The sequence below is a fragment of the Lepidothrix coronata genome, unplaced genomic scaffold, assembly GCF_001604755.1.
Source record: "Lepidothrix coronata isolate B3197 unplaced genomic scaffold, Lepidothrix_coronata-1.0 Scaffold28, whole genome shotgun sequence".
Classification (NCBI taxonomy): Eukaryota; Metazoa; Chordata; class Aves; order Passeriformes; family Pipridae; genus Lepidothrix; species Lepidothrix coronata.
Genome location: NW_016690208.1, coordinates 2,041,220 through 2,054,441, shown reverse-complemented (window position 1 = coordinate 2,054,441; position 13,222 = coordinate 2,041,220). Strand labels below are relative to the sequence as shown.

The following is a 13,222-nucleotide window of genomic DNA, read 5'->3' as shown; positions in this document are numbered from 1 at the left end:
GTTATTAGAAGTGACATTTTTCCCTCTGGGATCCTTGCGGATGGTTTGTGGGTGCTGGTGGTGCTGAGGGCCAGAGTGTCCTGTCAACTCAGGAGTGGCAACTTCAGGGTGAGAAGGGACAAGATCAGATTTTGCATCTTTTTCAGAAAAGTCTGTCTGCCAGGGTATGGATGAGTTTGTCCCAGAGCCTGGCCATAGGTGACTTTATCCCTTAGCCCGTGCAGGTGGATCCCTTGGACAGGGAGCCTTGGGAGATTTAGACTGGATACTAGGAAAAAAAATTTCAACTTTAAGGTCGTCTTGGAATAGGTTGCTCAGGGAAGTGGTGGAGTCACCAACCCTGGATTAAGAGGTGTCGGCATCTGGGTGCTGCTGATGTGGTGTAGGGGTTACAGTGGTAGTACTGGGTTGACAATTGGACTTGACGATCTTAACAGTCTCTTCCAACCTTGACAAGTCTATGATTTCATGACTCTTAACACACGGCCACAGAGTGTAACATTTAATAACTCCACCACGCGAGGCCGCCGCGCAGCCGGTGACAGCGGCGAGTGCCCCCCCAAACATGGCGGCCGCCCCTCAGCGCCGGCCCCGCCCATTCCCGCCCAAACATGGCGGCCGCCCCTCAGCGCCGGCCCCGCCCATTCCCGCCCAAACATGGCGGCCGCCCCTCAGCGCCGGCCCCGCCTCTCCCACACCCGCCATGGCGGCGACGGAAGCGGCGCCGAGGGGCGGAAGCGGCGGGGCGGCGGCGGGGCCGGGCGGGCCATGAAGCTGCGGCGGGGCGCGCTGCGGGCGGCCCTGGCGCTGCTGCTGCTCCTCCCGCCGGCCGGCGCCGTGGAGCCCATCAGCCTGGGGCTCGCCATCGCGGGCGCCGCCGCCTCCGCCCTCACCGGCTTCATCTCCTACCCGCGGCTCTACTGCTACTTCAGGGAGTGCTGCCTCCACCGGCACGACCAGCGCGCCGCCGCCGGTGCGGGGCCGGGGCGGGCTCTGAGGGGAGGTGGCGGGAGGGCGCCGCGGGGGCAGCGGCGCCGGGAGCCGGGCGGAGCCTCCCCGGGGGCCGCCGCTCCAGCCCGGCCCGGCCCTTTGCCCCCTGCCCGGGGCTGCGGCCGCCGCACCGCGCGGGGTGACCCCTCGCCCACCGCTCACCGTGTGGTCTCTCCATCCAGCTCTGCAGGAGACCTTGGACAAGAGGCTGTTCGGGCAGCACCTGGTGAGCAAGGTGGTTGTGAAAGCCGTGAGGGGCTTCTTGAACAACACCAACGCCAAAAAGCCCCTGGCGCTCTCCTTGCACGGGTGGACTGGGACAGGCAAGAACTTTGTCAGTAAGATCGTCGCCGAGAGCATTTATAAAAAAGGCCTGCAGAGTAAATACGTCCATCAGTTCGTCTCAACTTTGCACTTTCCTCACGCTCACAGCATCAATCTCTACAAGGTAAGAGTATGCTCTGCTGCCCTGGGTTATAAATGTCATGGCATGATCAGTACTACTGACCTAGGCGTTATTTTGTGCAGTAACATGTATCCCGTGCCTGTTTTGGAGTCTTCAGCACAGAACGGGGTGAATCCTTACATCCATCAGGACTGGTTTTCCCGTGACTGTAAAGGTTTTTCACGTGTTTTGAGCCTCTCTTTAGGAAAGAATGATGCGGTTTAATTTTCATTCTACAGTTTGCGTAGAGAGAGTTAAGGATAAACACGATTCACGGTTAGGTGATATGTTGGTGGGCAATGCAAAAAAACCCCAATAGCTCATGACTCTGGGGAACAACCCAGTGACCTCCAGGTGTGTCAGGCACCACAGCAAGCTGAAGTTTGATCTCTGAGGCACTGGTGTACCTTTCTGTCAGTTCTGCTGCACACTGAGCAGCTTGTTTAGTTTTCTGTGGATCCATTTCCCAGCTGTAAAGTGAAATCACAAGATATTACGTTGTCAGAGAGGTACAGATAAATGTACTTGGAATTGTTGTGTCACCTTGTGGGGTCACTGCAGTTCTCTGGGCAGGGGGATTTTGTGGAGGAGTAGCTCAAATGCATATTTTCTGGGTTTTTTTGTTCTAACTTTGTTAACAGCAGAGTTTGAATGAGTACCACTGTCTTGTAGTACTGCATGTTTATATTCAGTTTGTATATCTTTAAAATGGGAACAGGATGGGCTACAAACTTCATTTCTAAATGGAGGAAATAGATGTTTCCTCTTTTACAGCTTATTTTTCCTCTTCTTGTAGCTGAGCTGTTTTAAAATAAAATGGAAGCTTTTCTGCTTTTTTTTTGAGGTGAATAAGCTTGGGAAGCTTGCTGCCCGAGGCAGTAGGAGAAACCTATTGCTACTTATTACCTGTAGTGACTGCTCCTTAACACCTGCAGTTCAGGGACTGACTAAACAGTGAATATAAAAAAGTGATGAATCATTGAAAATAGTCAAGACAGATCAACTCCTTTTTTTCCCCAATTAATTCATTAATGATCTCGAATGCAACACTTAGGTGAGAGAAAAATGCAATGCTTAAGTGAGCTTTGTTTTGTGGGGCTGTTCCTTGGTGGGACCCATCCTTTGTCCTGCTGTGCACTTTAATTTTTGCTTTATATAGGAATATCTTTCTCACAAGGAGATTTCCTGCTTGTCCCATCCTGTCTCTTGGTGCCTTAAGATTTTTCAGAACCAGCACGGGATTTTGTTAAAAGTTTCACTTACAACTTTTAATTTTTGTCAAGAAGACAGAGCTGTTAAAATGAAACCACTGAAATAACTCTTTCAGGGCAAAGTTCAGTAAACATAAGTGCTATTTTCTGTCTTTTGAACACAAACTCATCCAGCATCTTTCATTTTTATGGCACTCAGGACCAGCTGCAGTCGTGGATCCGGGGAAATGTGAGCATCTGTCCCAGATCCCTCTTCATCTTTGATGAAATGGATAAAATGCACGCGGGACTCATTGACTCAATCAAGCCCTTCCTGGACTACTATGAGCTGTTGGATGGGGTGTCTTATAGACAGGCCATCTTCATCTTCCTCAGGTAAGAAGTGCCTTCTCAGGTTTGCAGCTCTGTGCACTCACTGCCTTTTAAAACTACCCCCAGCTACAATCTTTGTTTTCTCTTCATTTAGCAACGCAGGAGCTGAAAAGATAACAGAGGTGGCACTAGATTTCTGGAGAAAGGGGAGGACGAGGGAAGACATACAGCTCACAGACATCCAAAATGCACTGTCTGTGTCTGTCTTCAACAACAAAAACAGTGAGTAAAGCTGGGATTGCTTCTGAGAGGGTAAAGGTTACACAGAAGGGATGGTCTGTACTTAGCTGCATTTTTACAGCTGTGGTTTCTACTCGATGTGGCCTCCAGTTTTTGGCTTGTGAGGAGCCACGATGCAGTTTTGGGGCCTGCAGTGAGATGAAGTGATGGTGTGCAGCAGAGGGCTGTGATGTGCCTCTTCCATGTAGTGTTGAACTAGAGGAGCAGTAACAAGCCTCTTTTTCCCTTTGCAGGTGGGTTTTGGCACAGCACTTTGATTGATAAAAATCTCATTGACTACTTTATCCCTTTCCTGCCTCTGGAATACAAACATGTGAAAATGTGTGTCAGGGTTGAGGTTGAATCACGTGGCTACGCTGTGGATGAAGACATTTTAACCAGAATAGCCGACGAGATGACCTACTTTCCCAGAGAGGAGAGAATTTATTCAGATAAAGGATGTAAAACTGTGGATGCAAAGCTGGATTATTACTATGACTTCTAATGCTTTATTGCTACAACCTGCAAAGAAGCAAATTTAACTTAATCACAAAGTGGAGGACCCGAGACATTTCATTTTTTAAGTACTTTTTAAAAGAAGGAACACTATTTTTTAACTGGTATGTGAATAAGCAGCAGTGCCTCTGCATTTTTATTCTGTCACCAGTCACGGCTCCTGAGCACTTCAGCCTTGTGCTGTCAAGGTAAGAAGGAACTGCTTTGGGAATTCCTGGGTCAGTGTCTGACAGGGCTGAAGACTCCTTGGATCATGTGTTGATCATCGGAACCGTTTGGCAGACTGTTGGCAGGTACAGAAGGACTGAGACTATGACCTAATTTTAGTTGGATTTTGCTCTGATGTGGATGATCTCTAGACAATATTGAGAATTTTAATCAAAGTTCCTTTGTCTGTGAAAGGCTTCCTGTGTGGGAATATGCATTAAAATAGAATATGTGTCTTTTCTCCTTCAACGGTTTGGGTCTAGTAGAGATAAGGGGGGGAGGGATTCTGGAATTAAAAAATCTAGGCTCTTCTATCCAACATCACGTAGTGCCATTGTCTTTCTCAAAACAGTGGTATAATTTGGTCTTCTGTGTGTCAAACCAAGGATATGAAACTCTTTGTTATGAATACTGTTCAGAGAGCAGACTTAATGTTACAAGGAAGAGAGTTAAAATCCTTGACTGCCACATCACTGTAATTAGTTGCTATTTTTGGTTAGTTTTTATGTATAAAGTTGCCCACAGCCTGCTCTCTCCCAGGGGTGCTCTCAGGAGGGAGAACAGTGTGTTCCTGGACTGGTGAGTCAGCTTCATGGAAAGGGTGTAATGTGATGGCAAACGTGTACAGATTAAATTTTGAGCCATGGAAATGGAAAAGAGGTTTCTCTTCTTCACCTATGTGTCAAATTCAGGGGCCAGCATGCAGGATTTCCCATTTTTTTTTATCTTCTCACAATACTGTGTGCCTTTGAGACACAGGTGGAGACAACCCTGAAGGCATTTGAAAAAAAACCAAAATGTGTCAACTGGTTACTGCAAAGGGTGTCAGACTTGTTTCTGAATGTGAGCACTGCAGAGGCTTTTTTCATTCCAGTTGCTGTTCAAAATAAACTTTTCTCATCAGAAATTTATTTCTTAGCTACCTTCTGGTGTTCTTTGCTTCCAGTGATCTGATGTTAATTTTGCACAAACTTACTCCATGTTGAGGAACAGCACACTACATTCCTCAATGCTCTGCTTGAGCACAGGTATCTCCCTTTTTGAGTTCAAAGGGCACAGATAGGAGATGTGACTCTGCTACCTGGTGACAGAGAAACAAATGAAGCTTGGAGTGGAAACTGCACTTCTGGACCATCAGTGCTAATAACACTCGTGTTTTTTTTAGAGGCAAACTTCCTAGGGGGGTGTGTGCTCAATAGTATCGTAAGGATGGACTTGGCGACCAGTTAAAACCCTGCTGATCTCTTCCCACTGTGGTGCCACTGCCTGAACACCTGCAGGCTCTAATTGAAGCCACCTGGGTTTTCAGTGGCAGCATCTTGAAGCTTTTCTCTGCAAGGGGTTAAAAAAAAGGGCCAGTAAGACTCCTGCTGTTCCAGTTCTTCTCTGAAGGGGTATGATATTTAAATTACCACTCCTAGTATATGTCAGCAAATGAGTGCTTTGAACTCAGGCATTTATCTGTTTCTTTGGCTTCCTCATTACAGCAAAAACTGGCTAATGGAAAAAAGCAGATTTAATAATGATGAACTTGTCTGGTACCCTGTCCTCAAAAGAAACAGTACAACCAAGCATTATTGTGGCTCTTCCAGCATTAAATACTCTTACTTCTTTGTGTGCCTTTGCAGCATCAATATGAGCATTTGACATAGATTGGTAGCCAGTATTTCATTATATCACAGCCCTAAATGACTCTGGGTAGATGGAAGCTTCCTCTGGAGGTGTAGGAATGATGTTCAAAGGGTGGAGGCTGCCTCTGTTTAATCTCTCTTCTATTCTGCAGACCTGGCCAGGAGCATCTCCATCTGGGTAAAACAAATAGCTGTGCCTGAAGTCACTCCCATGTGTGATCCTTCCGATCCTATCGTTATTCTCCCCTGTGGACTGTATGGTTTCAGAGCTAAGGTCTTCACTCTGTTTTTCTTGCTGTGACTGGGTAACTTTGGCCATTATTCTGTTTAATAGGCCACTTGAAACTGGATCAGGCAACTTAAAGAAAAACATCCAACGGGGGGAAAGATGTGATGCCCAGGTATCTGTTGGCCAGGTGAGAGCAGCTCAGCAGTCACCGAGACTGAGTTCTGTTCTTACCAGAGTCCAGCACAAACAGCTGCTGCTTTAGTTCAGCCTTCTGCAGGGAACCTTCCACAGTCTCATGCTGTGCTCATGTCATTAGAGGCCCTGGTTAGAACACAGGGATGCAGTGAGTTCTGCTCTCCTGCAGACAGGCAGCCTGGCCCTGGAGCCTGCGGTCAAACAGCGGAGCTGTCGCGTGTGCAGCACAGGGCAAAGTCCTGCTGAACAGACAGCTTATGCTTCCCATGCAGCCCCTGTAGCACTTCCCTGTGCATCCCTGGAGCACAACACGTGGTTCACAGCAGCACGAACCACTGACATTTGTGAGGTGTGTCTGCCAGCTCTACCTCACTTGAATTGAGGTGTCACTTAAACACTGGCTTCTTTTCAGTGCTCCAGAGGCTGCAGATGCTCTGGCCCATGAAGACAGGATGGAAGCCTGTAGTCCCATCATGCCTTTGCCAGCTCAAGGAGAGGGGAAGAGCCACATTGACAGCTTTGCAGACACAGCCAGAGGAGGAATAGGTAAACAAGCCGCCTGAGGTGTGTTTGTCCTGCAGTGCCTGGCAGTGAGAGATCTGTTAATAGCCAGGAAGCAGAGCAGGCAGAGACCTTTAGGCTTTTCCATAGGTGTTTGTTTCTACCGAGCTGTATTTAACAGCTGAATTCCTTACTGTGCTGTTGGATGAGTCAACATGTTTGAATACCAACAGGCTATTTAATCTGCTTATCCGCTGTCATAAACACCTTTTTAAGAGTAAAGGAAGCCTAACAGATATGTGCAGTGCAGCTGGTTGCAAACTGCATAAACAGGTACTTTCCTATAGCTGAAAATCATAAAACCAAGAGAGAAAAGTAACTTAAGATTTATTCCAACTGCGGTACAGTAGTTAGTGTTTTGACATGGCACAAGTATTTTATGGAGTAAGTGAAACTGGATGCAGCACATACAACTAGGAGTAAGTCAGTTAACAGGCAAAACATCACACTGGAAAGTTGACAGTCCAATGTCCCAAGGTTAATGGCCCGCTAGTTTGGCTCTGGAGATTGCATCAGTGGGAACAGGTTCCCAGCATTCCACAAACTCCACGTGGGCTTGTAAAAGGCAATTGACACTTTTCATTTAGGGCTTAACATAAATGCTAAGCTCTCGGCTGTGATTTGAATGAACACAATTGCAATGAGACCTGTAATTTTGCACCACCTCTTAAAGGAAGTTTAAGTACAAGTGAGGGAGTAGATGCTGCAGCACAAAAATAGCCCAATCCCTTGTACCAATTTAAAATCCACAGTACAATCAACCAAGTGAAAGGCACTTCTGTCTTGCACTACACTCTTTGATCCATAAATGATGGGTGATGGAGTTAAAGCTTGCTACAGAGTTTTAAACCCCAGCCTTCCCAGTGGGTGAAGGTTAAATTGATCTTTCCCAGCTTCTTAACTCATCACTCACCCTTTCACATAGGCATTCTTTAATGTCAAAAGCTACTATAAAACATACTTAACTAGTGAGGTAGGGGACTGTTGCTTAGACTTCACCATAAAAATACACTATGAAAAATAATTTCTTCCATCAAACTGTCTTCCAAGTAAGGTGAGAGTAGCATTACCTACACCTCAACCAGTAGGTGCAGCTCAGAGGGACTACTAAAGATGTTACAGATTCAGCCCAGGAGCCAATGTGCAGATTAACCTGGCAAGCTGTAACAGTCAAATCCTCATGAGAGATTTTTCTGATTAAGAACAGGAGACTGGCCTAGTATGTTGTAACAGATCCCTCAGATGGGTCTCTCTGCTTAGGAAGACCTGGAGTCACAAATTCACTTAGATCCCTTAATGAATATAAAGGTTTTCTAATAATTTCTTTCTCCCCAAAGAAACATGGGGCAGTTACTTCCCTTCCCCACACCCTCTATTATTTAATAACAGATTTTCTGGAGCTCATTATGACTCATTATTTCTGTAGCAGGATATCTGGGATAATGCCACAGCTCAGCCTCTACCTGTATTCGTGCCCTTCTATCCCTGAAATGCTTGTTTGTAGAAGCCACAACAGCATCAATCTACTGGAAGGACAAGGAAGACTTCCACAATATCATCTTCTAAGAAGGAGGAGTTCACCCTTGCAGACATGATCATAGTCCTGAACACATCACACATCCCTCCATTTCACTATGAATATGAACAGGACCGTGTACATGGAAGGGAATATGACTGCCTGGAAGAATTTCTCTGTTCTCCTTTGCTCTAGTCTAGTTTTTGTGGAAAAAGGAATTAAATACTTAATAATCCCAGCACTTGGAAGAATAAAGCAGGACTCTATCCAGTGCAGGGTGTGTGTCACACTCAGAAATTCTCTACAGATTAAAAGAAAACTAAAGGGGTAATATTTGGATTGTTCAGAGATGAACAGTGGTTCAAGGCCAGGTTGGATGGGGCTTTGAGTGACCTGATCTAGTGGAAGGTGTCCTTGCCCATTAGCAGAGAGTGGAACAAGATAATCTTTAAGGACCCTTTCAACCCAAACAATTCTATGATTCTATGTCAAGTTAAAAAAAAAAAAACAACCAAAAACACACAAAAAAGCTACAAAGCCCACAGAGCTCACTCTGGTATTTTCACCATACTCCCTGCAACAGTAAAAAAGCGGAAGTGCAAATACACAGATTTCCAAAAGCTCCAAAAGTGCTTTTGGAAACTTGAAGGGAGGGGAAATCAACCCCTGGCTCTCGTATCTCCCATCACAAGGTCTTCATGAATATCCAGCTTGGCCTGTACAGTCTTGCAGCCTTTATCAGAGTAGATTTTCTGCTCCTTGGGGAAGTATGTCATCTCATCAGCCACTGCCTGAACAATGTCCTCATCCACGGTGTAGCCGCGGGCGGCCATCTCAGCCCTGACACACATCTTCACGTGCCTGTGCTCCAGGGGCAGGAAGGGCACAAAGTAGTCAATGAGGTTCCTGTCGATGATGCTGCTGTGCCACAGTCCACCTGGAAGAGTTGGGAAATGAAAATAATCACAGGTAGGAGTTTCTCTAAACTCGATCCCGCCTTTAGCAGGATCTGCAGGCCTGGCTGAATTCATAAAGCACTTTTGTCTCAGCCACTGAGGAATGAATTGCCCATGTTTCAGGGCAAAGTGACTTACTATTCTTGTTGTTGAAGACTCCTACAGATAGCAAGGGCTCCAGGTCTTTCAGCTGAATATCCTCCCTGCGCTTTCCACTTGTCCAGAAGTCAAGAGCTGCTTTATTAATTAAGTCACCACCTGCATTGCTGGTCATAAAAGAAAAATGTACAGTGCTGAAACACAGACACAGCTGAACCAGAATTTCTCTTGCAGCCAACTACTTGTATTGCTAATCTTGATATCAAACAAATCACGAAAACAGAATCCTATACTCCAAAATTTAGGGCAAGTCTCCAGTTCTTTAAACAGCCATCAGTGCCTGTCTTTGCACAGAAGGCCTTCAGAGTGGTTCCATTGCTGTCCTTTGAATGAGGTCCTTTGGGAATATCACTACCATCGTAAACAAACACTTGATTCAGTATCTCAAAATGACAAAAAGAGGTGCCACAGACCTGAGGAAGATGAAGATGGCTTTCCTGTAGGATACCCCATCCACCTCCTCATAATAGTCCAGGAATGGCTTGATGGCATCAATGACACCTGGATGCATTTTGTCCATCTCATCAAAAATGAAGACAGAGGAGGGGCAGGCACTGACATTGCCCCGAATCCAGTTCTGCAGCTGTTCCTGGAACAAGAGGTTGAAAACCACTGAAAATCGAGGGTTTTTTTCTGGCTGTACTGCAAGATTCTTGCATGTGACAGGTTCTGGGGACACCCTGTCAAGTGTAAGCATCCCACACTCACTGGCTGTACTTTTTCCCAAAGAAAGGACCATAATCTCTGTGACTGATCCCTTTGACGTGTGACACTGAATTTAAATGTGAACTCTTTTCTTGCTGACAGAGGAAAAAGACTTCCTAATTTCTTCTGCTTTGTGTAGGGCTAAGACATGAAAACGGGGCTGAGATGGGAAGTATTAGAGAAATCTTTTCGTTTGTTTTAAAAAAGTCAGTTTCATCTTTCACACGGAAAGAACATCTATCAGTACATCAGTTCTGGGTTCCTTCAAACACTAAAACATGAAGATAAGAATTCTCCAATGACAAGGAATTAAGTCCCTTGGAAAACCTCTGATGCAGGCTGCACTTTCTCACTGCACAGTGTGTGGTGGGTTGCCCCAGCCAGGCACCCCAGCAGGATGGGAGAGAGAGAACAAAGAATAAAAGTGAGAAAACCACTGGGTCAAGATAAAGACAATTTGATAGGTGATGGAAAGAGGAAAAAACCAAGCAAAGGGAATCACTCACCCTCCTGACACATGAAGACCAGTGCCCAGCCAGAGTTAGAGCAACAACCCCCTTGGAAGCCAATGATAACCCACTTTTTCTTTCTTCTACCCCAGTTTTTATTGCTGAGCATGACAGGATATGGTATGGAACATCCCTCTGGCTAGCTATGGTCAGCTGTCCAGGCCGTGTCCCCTCCCAATCTCTTGTCCACTCCAGGCTGCTTGATATGAGTGGAAAACCAGCATCTTTGAGGCTGTGCAAGCACTGCTGCATTATCAACGCTGCTTTAGCCATAAATGCAAAATATGGCCCTGCAGGGGCTAGAGAGAAGGTTCATTCCATTCCAGCCAGGATATTCAGTTGAGATGCTGGGACTTTCCATGCACAGGAATCAGCAGATGGCATCGGTGAGAGGACAGCGCTAGGAGATTATCTCACATTCGATTCCCCGGGTTTTTGGTGCCTTTTCCTCTTACTTTCTGCATGAACTCCCCCCTCCGTCTCTCCTAAGCGCCAGCTTTGGAACACCCAGCTGCACCCCCCCAGCTGCCAGGGATCTGGGCTGGGGGGTGTGCAGGACAACCCCCTCTACCAGGGCCCCTCCTCACCTTGTAGAGCTTGACCTGGTCGTGGTGGGGGAAGTGCAGGGTGGCCAGGAAGAGATGGACGAACTTGCTGCGCAGTCCCGCGGGGTGGACGTGCTCCGCCAGGATCTGGCTGAGGAAGTTCTTGCCGGTGCCGGCCCAGCCGTGCAGCGACAGCATCAGCGGCTTCTTGGGGCTCGGGTTGTTGCTGAAGCCCAGCACCGCCTTCAGCACCACGTCCTTGGCCAGGTGCTGCCCGAAGAGCCTGCTGTCCAGCTGCGCCTTCAGCGCTGCGGGGGGAGAGGGACAGCTCAGCACCGCCGGTCACCGCACACGCACCGGGAGCGGTGACCGGCCGAGCGCGGGGCACCCCCCCAGCCCCCTCCGTACCGGTGGCGTTGAGGCGCTGCCCGTCGCGGGGGCAGCACTCCACGTAGCTGCAGTAGAACCTGGGGTGCGACAGGTACCCGGTGAGGGCGGAGGCCACGCCGATGGCCAGGCCCACGCTGAGCGGTTCCAGCGCCGCCAGCCCCGGCAGCAGCACCCACAGCAGCGGCACCGACGGCGCCATGGCGGCCCCGCGCGCGCGGCCCGCCGCCCACTGCGCCTGCGCGCCCGCCCAGCCACGCCCCGCGCGGCACCGCCGCCGCCATCTTTGAGACGGGCAAGGCCGCCCTCACAGAGTCCCGGGACCCCAACATCCCAGAATCCCGGAATCCCTTCTGGTGGATGGTGTCCCTGCCCATGGCAGAGGGTGGAACTAGATGATCTTTAAGGACCCTTTTAATCCCAGAATCGGTCAGGCTGGAAAAGGACCACAGCGGGTCATCTTGTTGCAAAACCATGGCTCCATCTCTCCGCATCCCCCTTTAGATGTTTACACACTTGATGAGGTCCATCAATGGCATTCACTGCCCTGCTGGTGGCATCAGCAGGCTGATGGAGAAGTGGACTCTGTGAACTTAAAAGGGTTTTTCCAACCTAAATGCATCTGTGATTCTGTGGTCTGGAATATCCCTTGGTCCAGTTTGGGTCAGCTGTCCTGGCTGTGTCCCTTCCCAGCTTCTTGTGCCCCTCCATCCTCCTCGCTGGCAGGGCAGCACGAGGAGCTGCCACGTCCTTGACTTGGTATAAACACCACGCAGCAACAACTAAAACCTTCACTGTGCTATCAATATAATTCCCATAGTCTATCCAAAACAGAACACTGTACCAGCTACTAGGAAGGAAATTAACTCTATCCCAGACAAAACCAGCACAGTTTATGCCAATATAAACCAAAACACCAGCAAGGAAAATGCTCCAGTACTACTGTGAGAAGCAGGGGACGTGATCACTTGTGGAATAAGAAATATTAGGTTAGTACAGCCCCCGCTTTCTAGAGACACTGTGGGTGGTAATTCTTGTCTCTGCACAACCCCCTCAAAAGAAGCTCTCACCACCCTGGGAAGGAACCACTTGGCTCAGGGAGCCCTTACCTGTGTAGTTCAGAGTGTTGTTCCTATTGCAGCACTCCTGGAAACGGCACTTGAGCCAGGAGTCAGAGGAGAGGAGGTGCCAAGCCACCGCAGCGCCCCCCACAACGACTGAAACGCTGAGAGGGTCAAAAGCCGGCGTCAGAGTGGGCACGAGAATAAAGATCAGAGCAGCGTTCAGAAGCTTCATGGTGGGAAGTGAGCGCCAGCCCGGCTCAGCAGGAAAAGAAAGCAAAACAGAAACTGCAGAAAAACTTCCTGGAGCGTGGAGCCCGGGGCTGTTCAGGAGTTTGGGAGCCAAGTCTCCTGTAAGCTGGAGGTGTTAATGAGTTAGCAGACTTATCACACTGCTCCTGGAGAACCGAAAGTGTTGTGAACAGACCATTGCACGGGCAGAGTGAGAGTTTCATAGGAACAATCCCAGCTCTGAGGGAAGCAGGACTGGAATCTCACTACATCTTAACCAAGGTGCTAATTGGGCTAGTGATTAACGGAGAACATTGAGATGCTTGTTTTGGGCTTAATTGCAAGAGGGTGTCACTCAGCATCACACAGCCCAAGGATTTCCGTAGCAGTGCCTGGAGCTCTGCAGCTCACAGAACTGAACGTGTCAGAAAGCTGCTTTAATAAAACCAGGTTCTCAGAGCAGATTTTCTTGTCCTGGCAACTTCGGAATCCCCCCACACACACCGCCAAAAAAAGCGTGTTTGCAGAGGAGAAGGACAGATACCGAAACTGCTTTTATTTTCTCAGCGAACACTTT

At 48.2% G+C, this 13,222-nt stretch overlaps 2 protein-coding genes across 4 annotated transcripts; one reads left to right on the top strand and one right to left on the bottom strand.

Annotated features, from left to right (window-relative positions):
• The first annotated feature begins 724 nt into the window (after positions 1–724).
• Positions 725–4,870, top strand: LOC108494974 (torsin-1A-like). Its single transcript, XM_017810067.1, has 5 exons — positions 725–973; positions 1,173–1,438; positions 2,846–3,021; positions 3,113–3,240; positions 3,492–4,870. The coding sequence occupies exons 1-5, from the start codon at positions 769–771 to the stop codon at positions 3,740–3,742; spliced, it is 1,026 nt and encodes a 341-aa protein (XP_017665556.1). The 5' UTR covers positions 725–768; the 3' UTR covers positions 3,743–4,870.
• A 2,016-nt stretch (positions 4,871–6,886) lies between these two features.
• Positions 6,887–12,987, bottom strand: TOR1B (torsin family 1 member B). 3 transcript variants are annotated; one of them, XM_017810066.1, is made up of 6 exons: positions 12,591–12,664; positions 11,375–11,508; positions 11,009–11,274; positions 9,621–9,796; positions 9,187–9,314; positions 6,887–9,029 (listed from the first exon to the last, which is right to left on the bottom strand). In XM_017810066.1, the coding sequence occupies exons 1-6, from the start codon at positions 12,647–12,649 to the stop codon at positions 8,752–8,754; spliced, it is 1,041 nt and encodes a 346-aa protein (XP_017665555.1). In that variant the 5' UTR covers positions 12,650–12,664; the 3' UTR covers positions 6,887–8,751. The 3 variants fall into 3 exon arrangements, with proteins under 3 accessions (XP_017665555.1, XP_017665553.1, XP_017665554.1); XM_017810064.1 differs by lacking the exon at positions 11,375–11,508 and having other exon boundaries at positions 12,463–12,987; XM_017810065.1 differs by lacking the exon at positions 12,591–12,664 and having other exon boundaries at positions 11,375–11,578.
• Between the last annotated feature and the right edge of the window lie 235 nt (positions 12,988–13,222).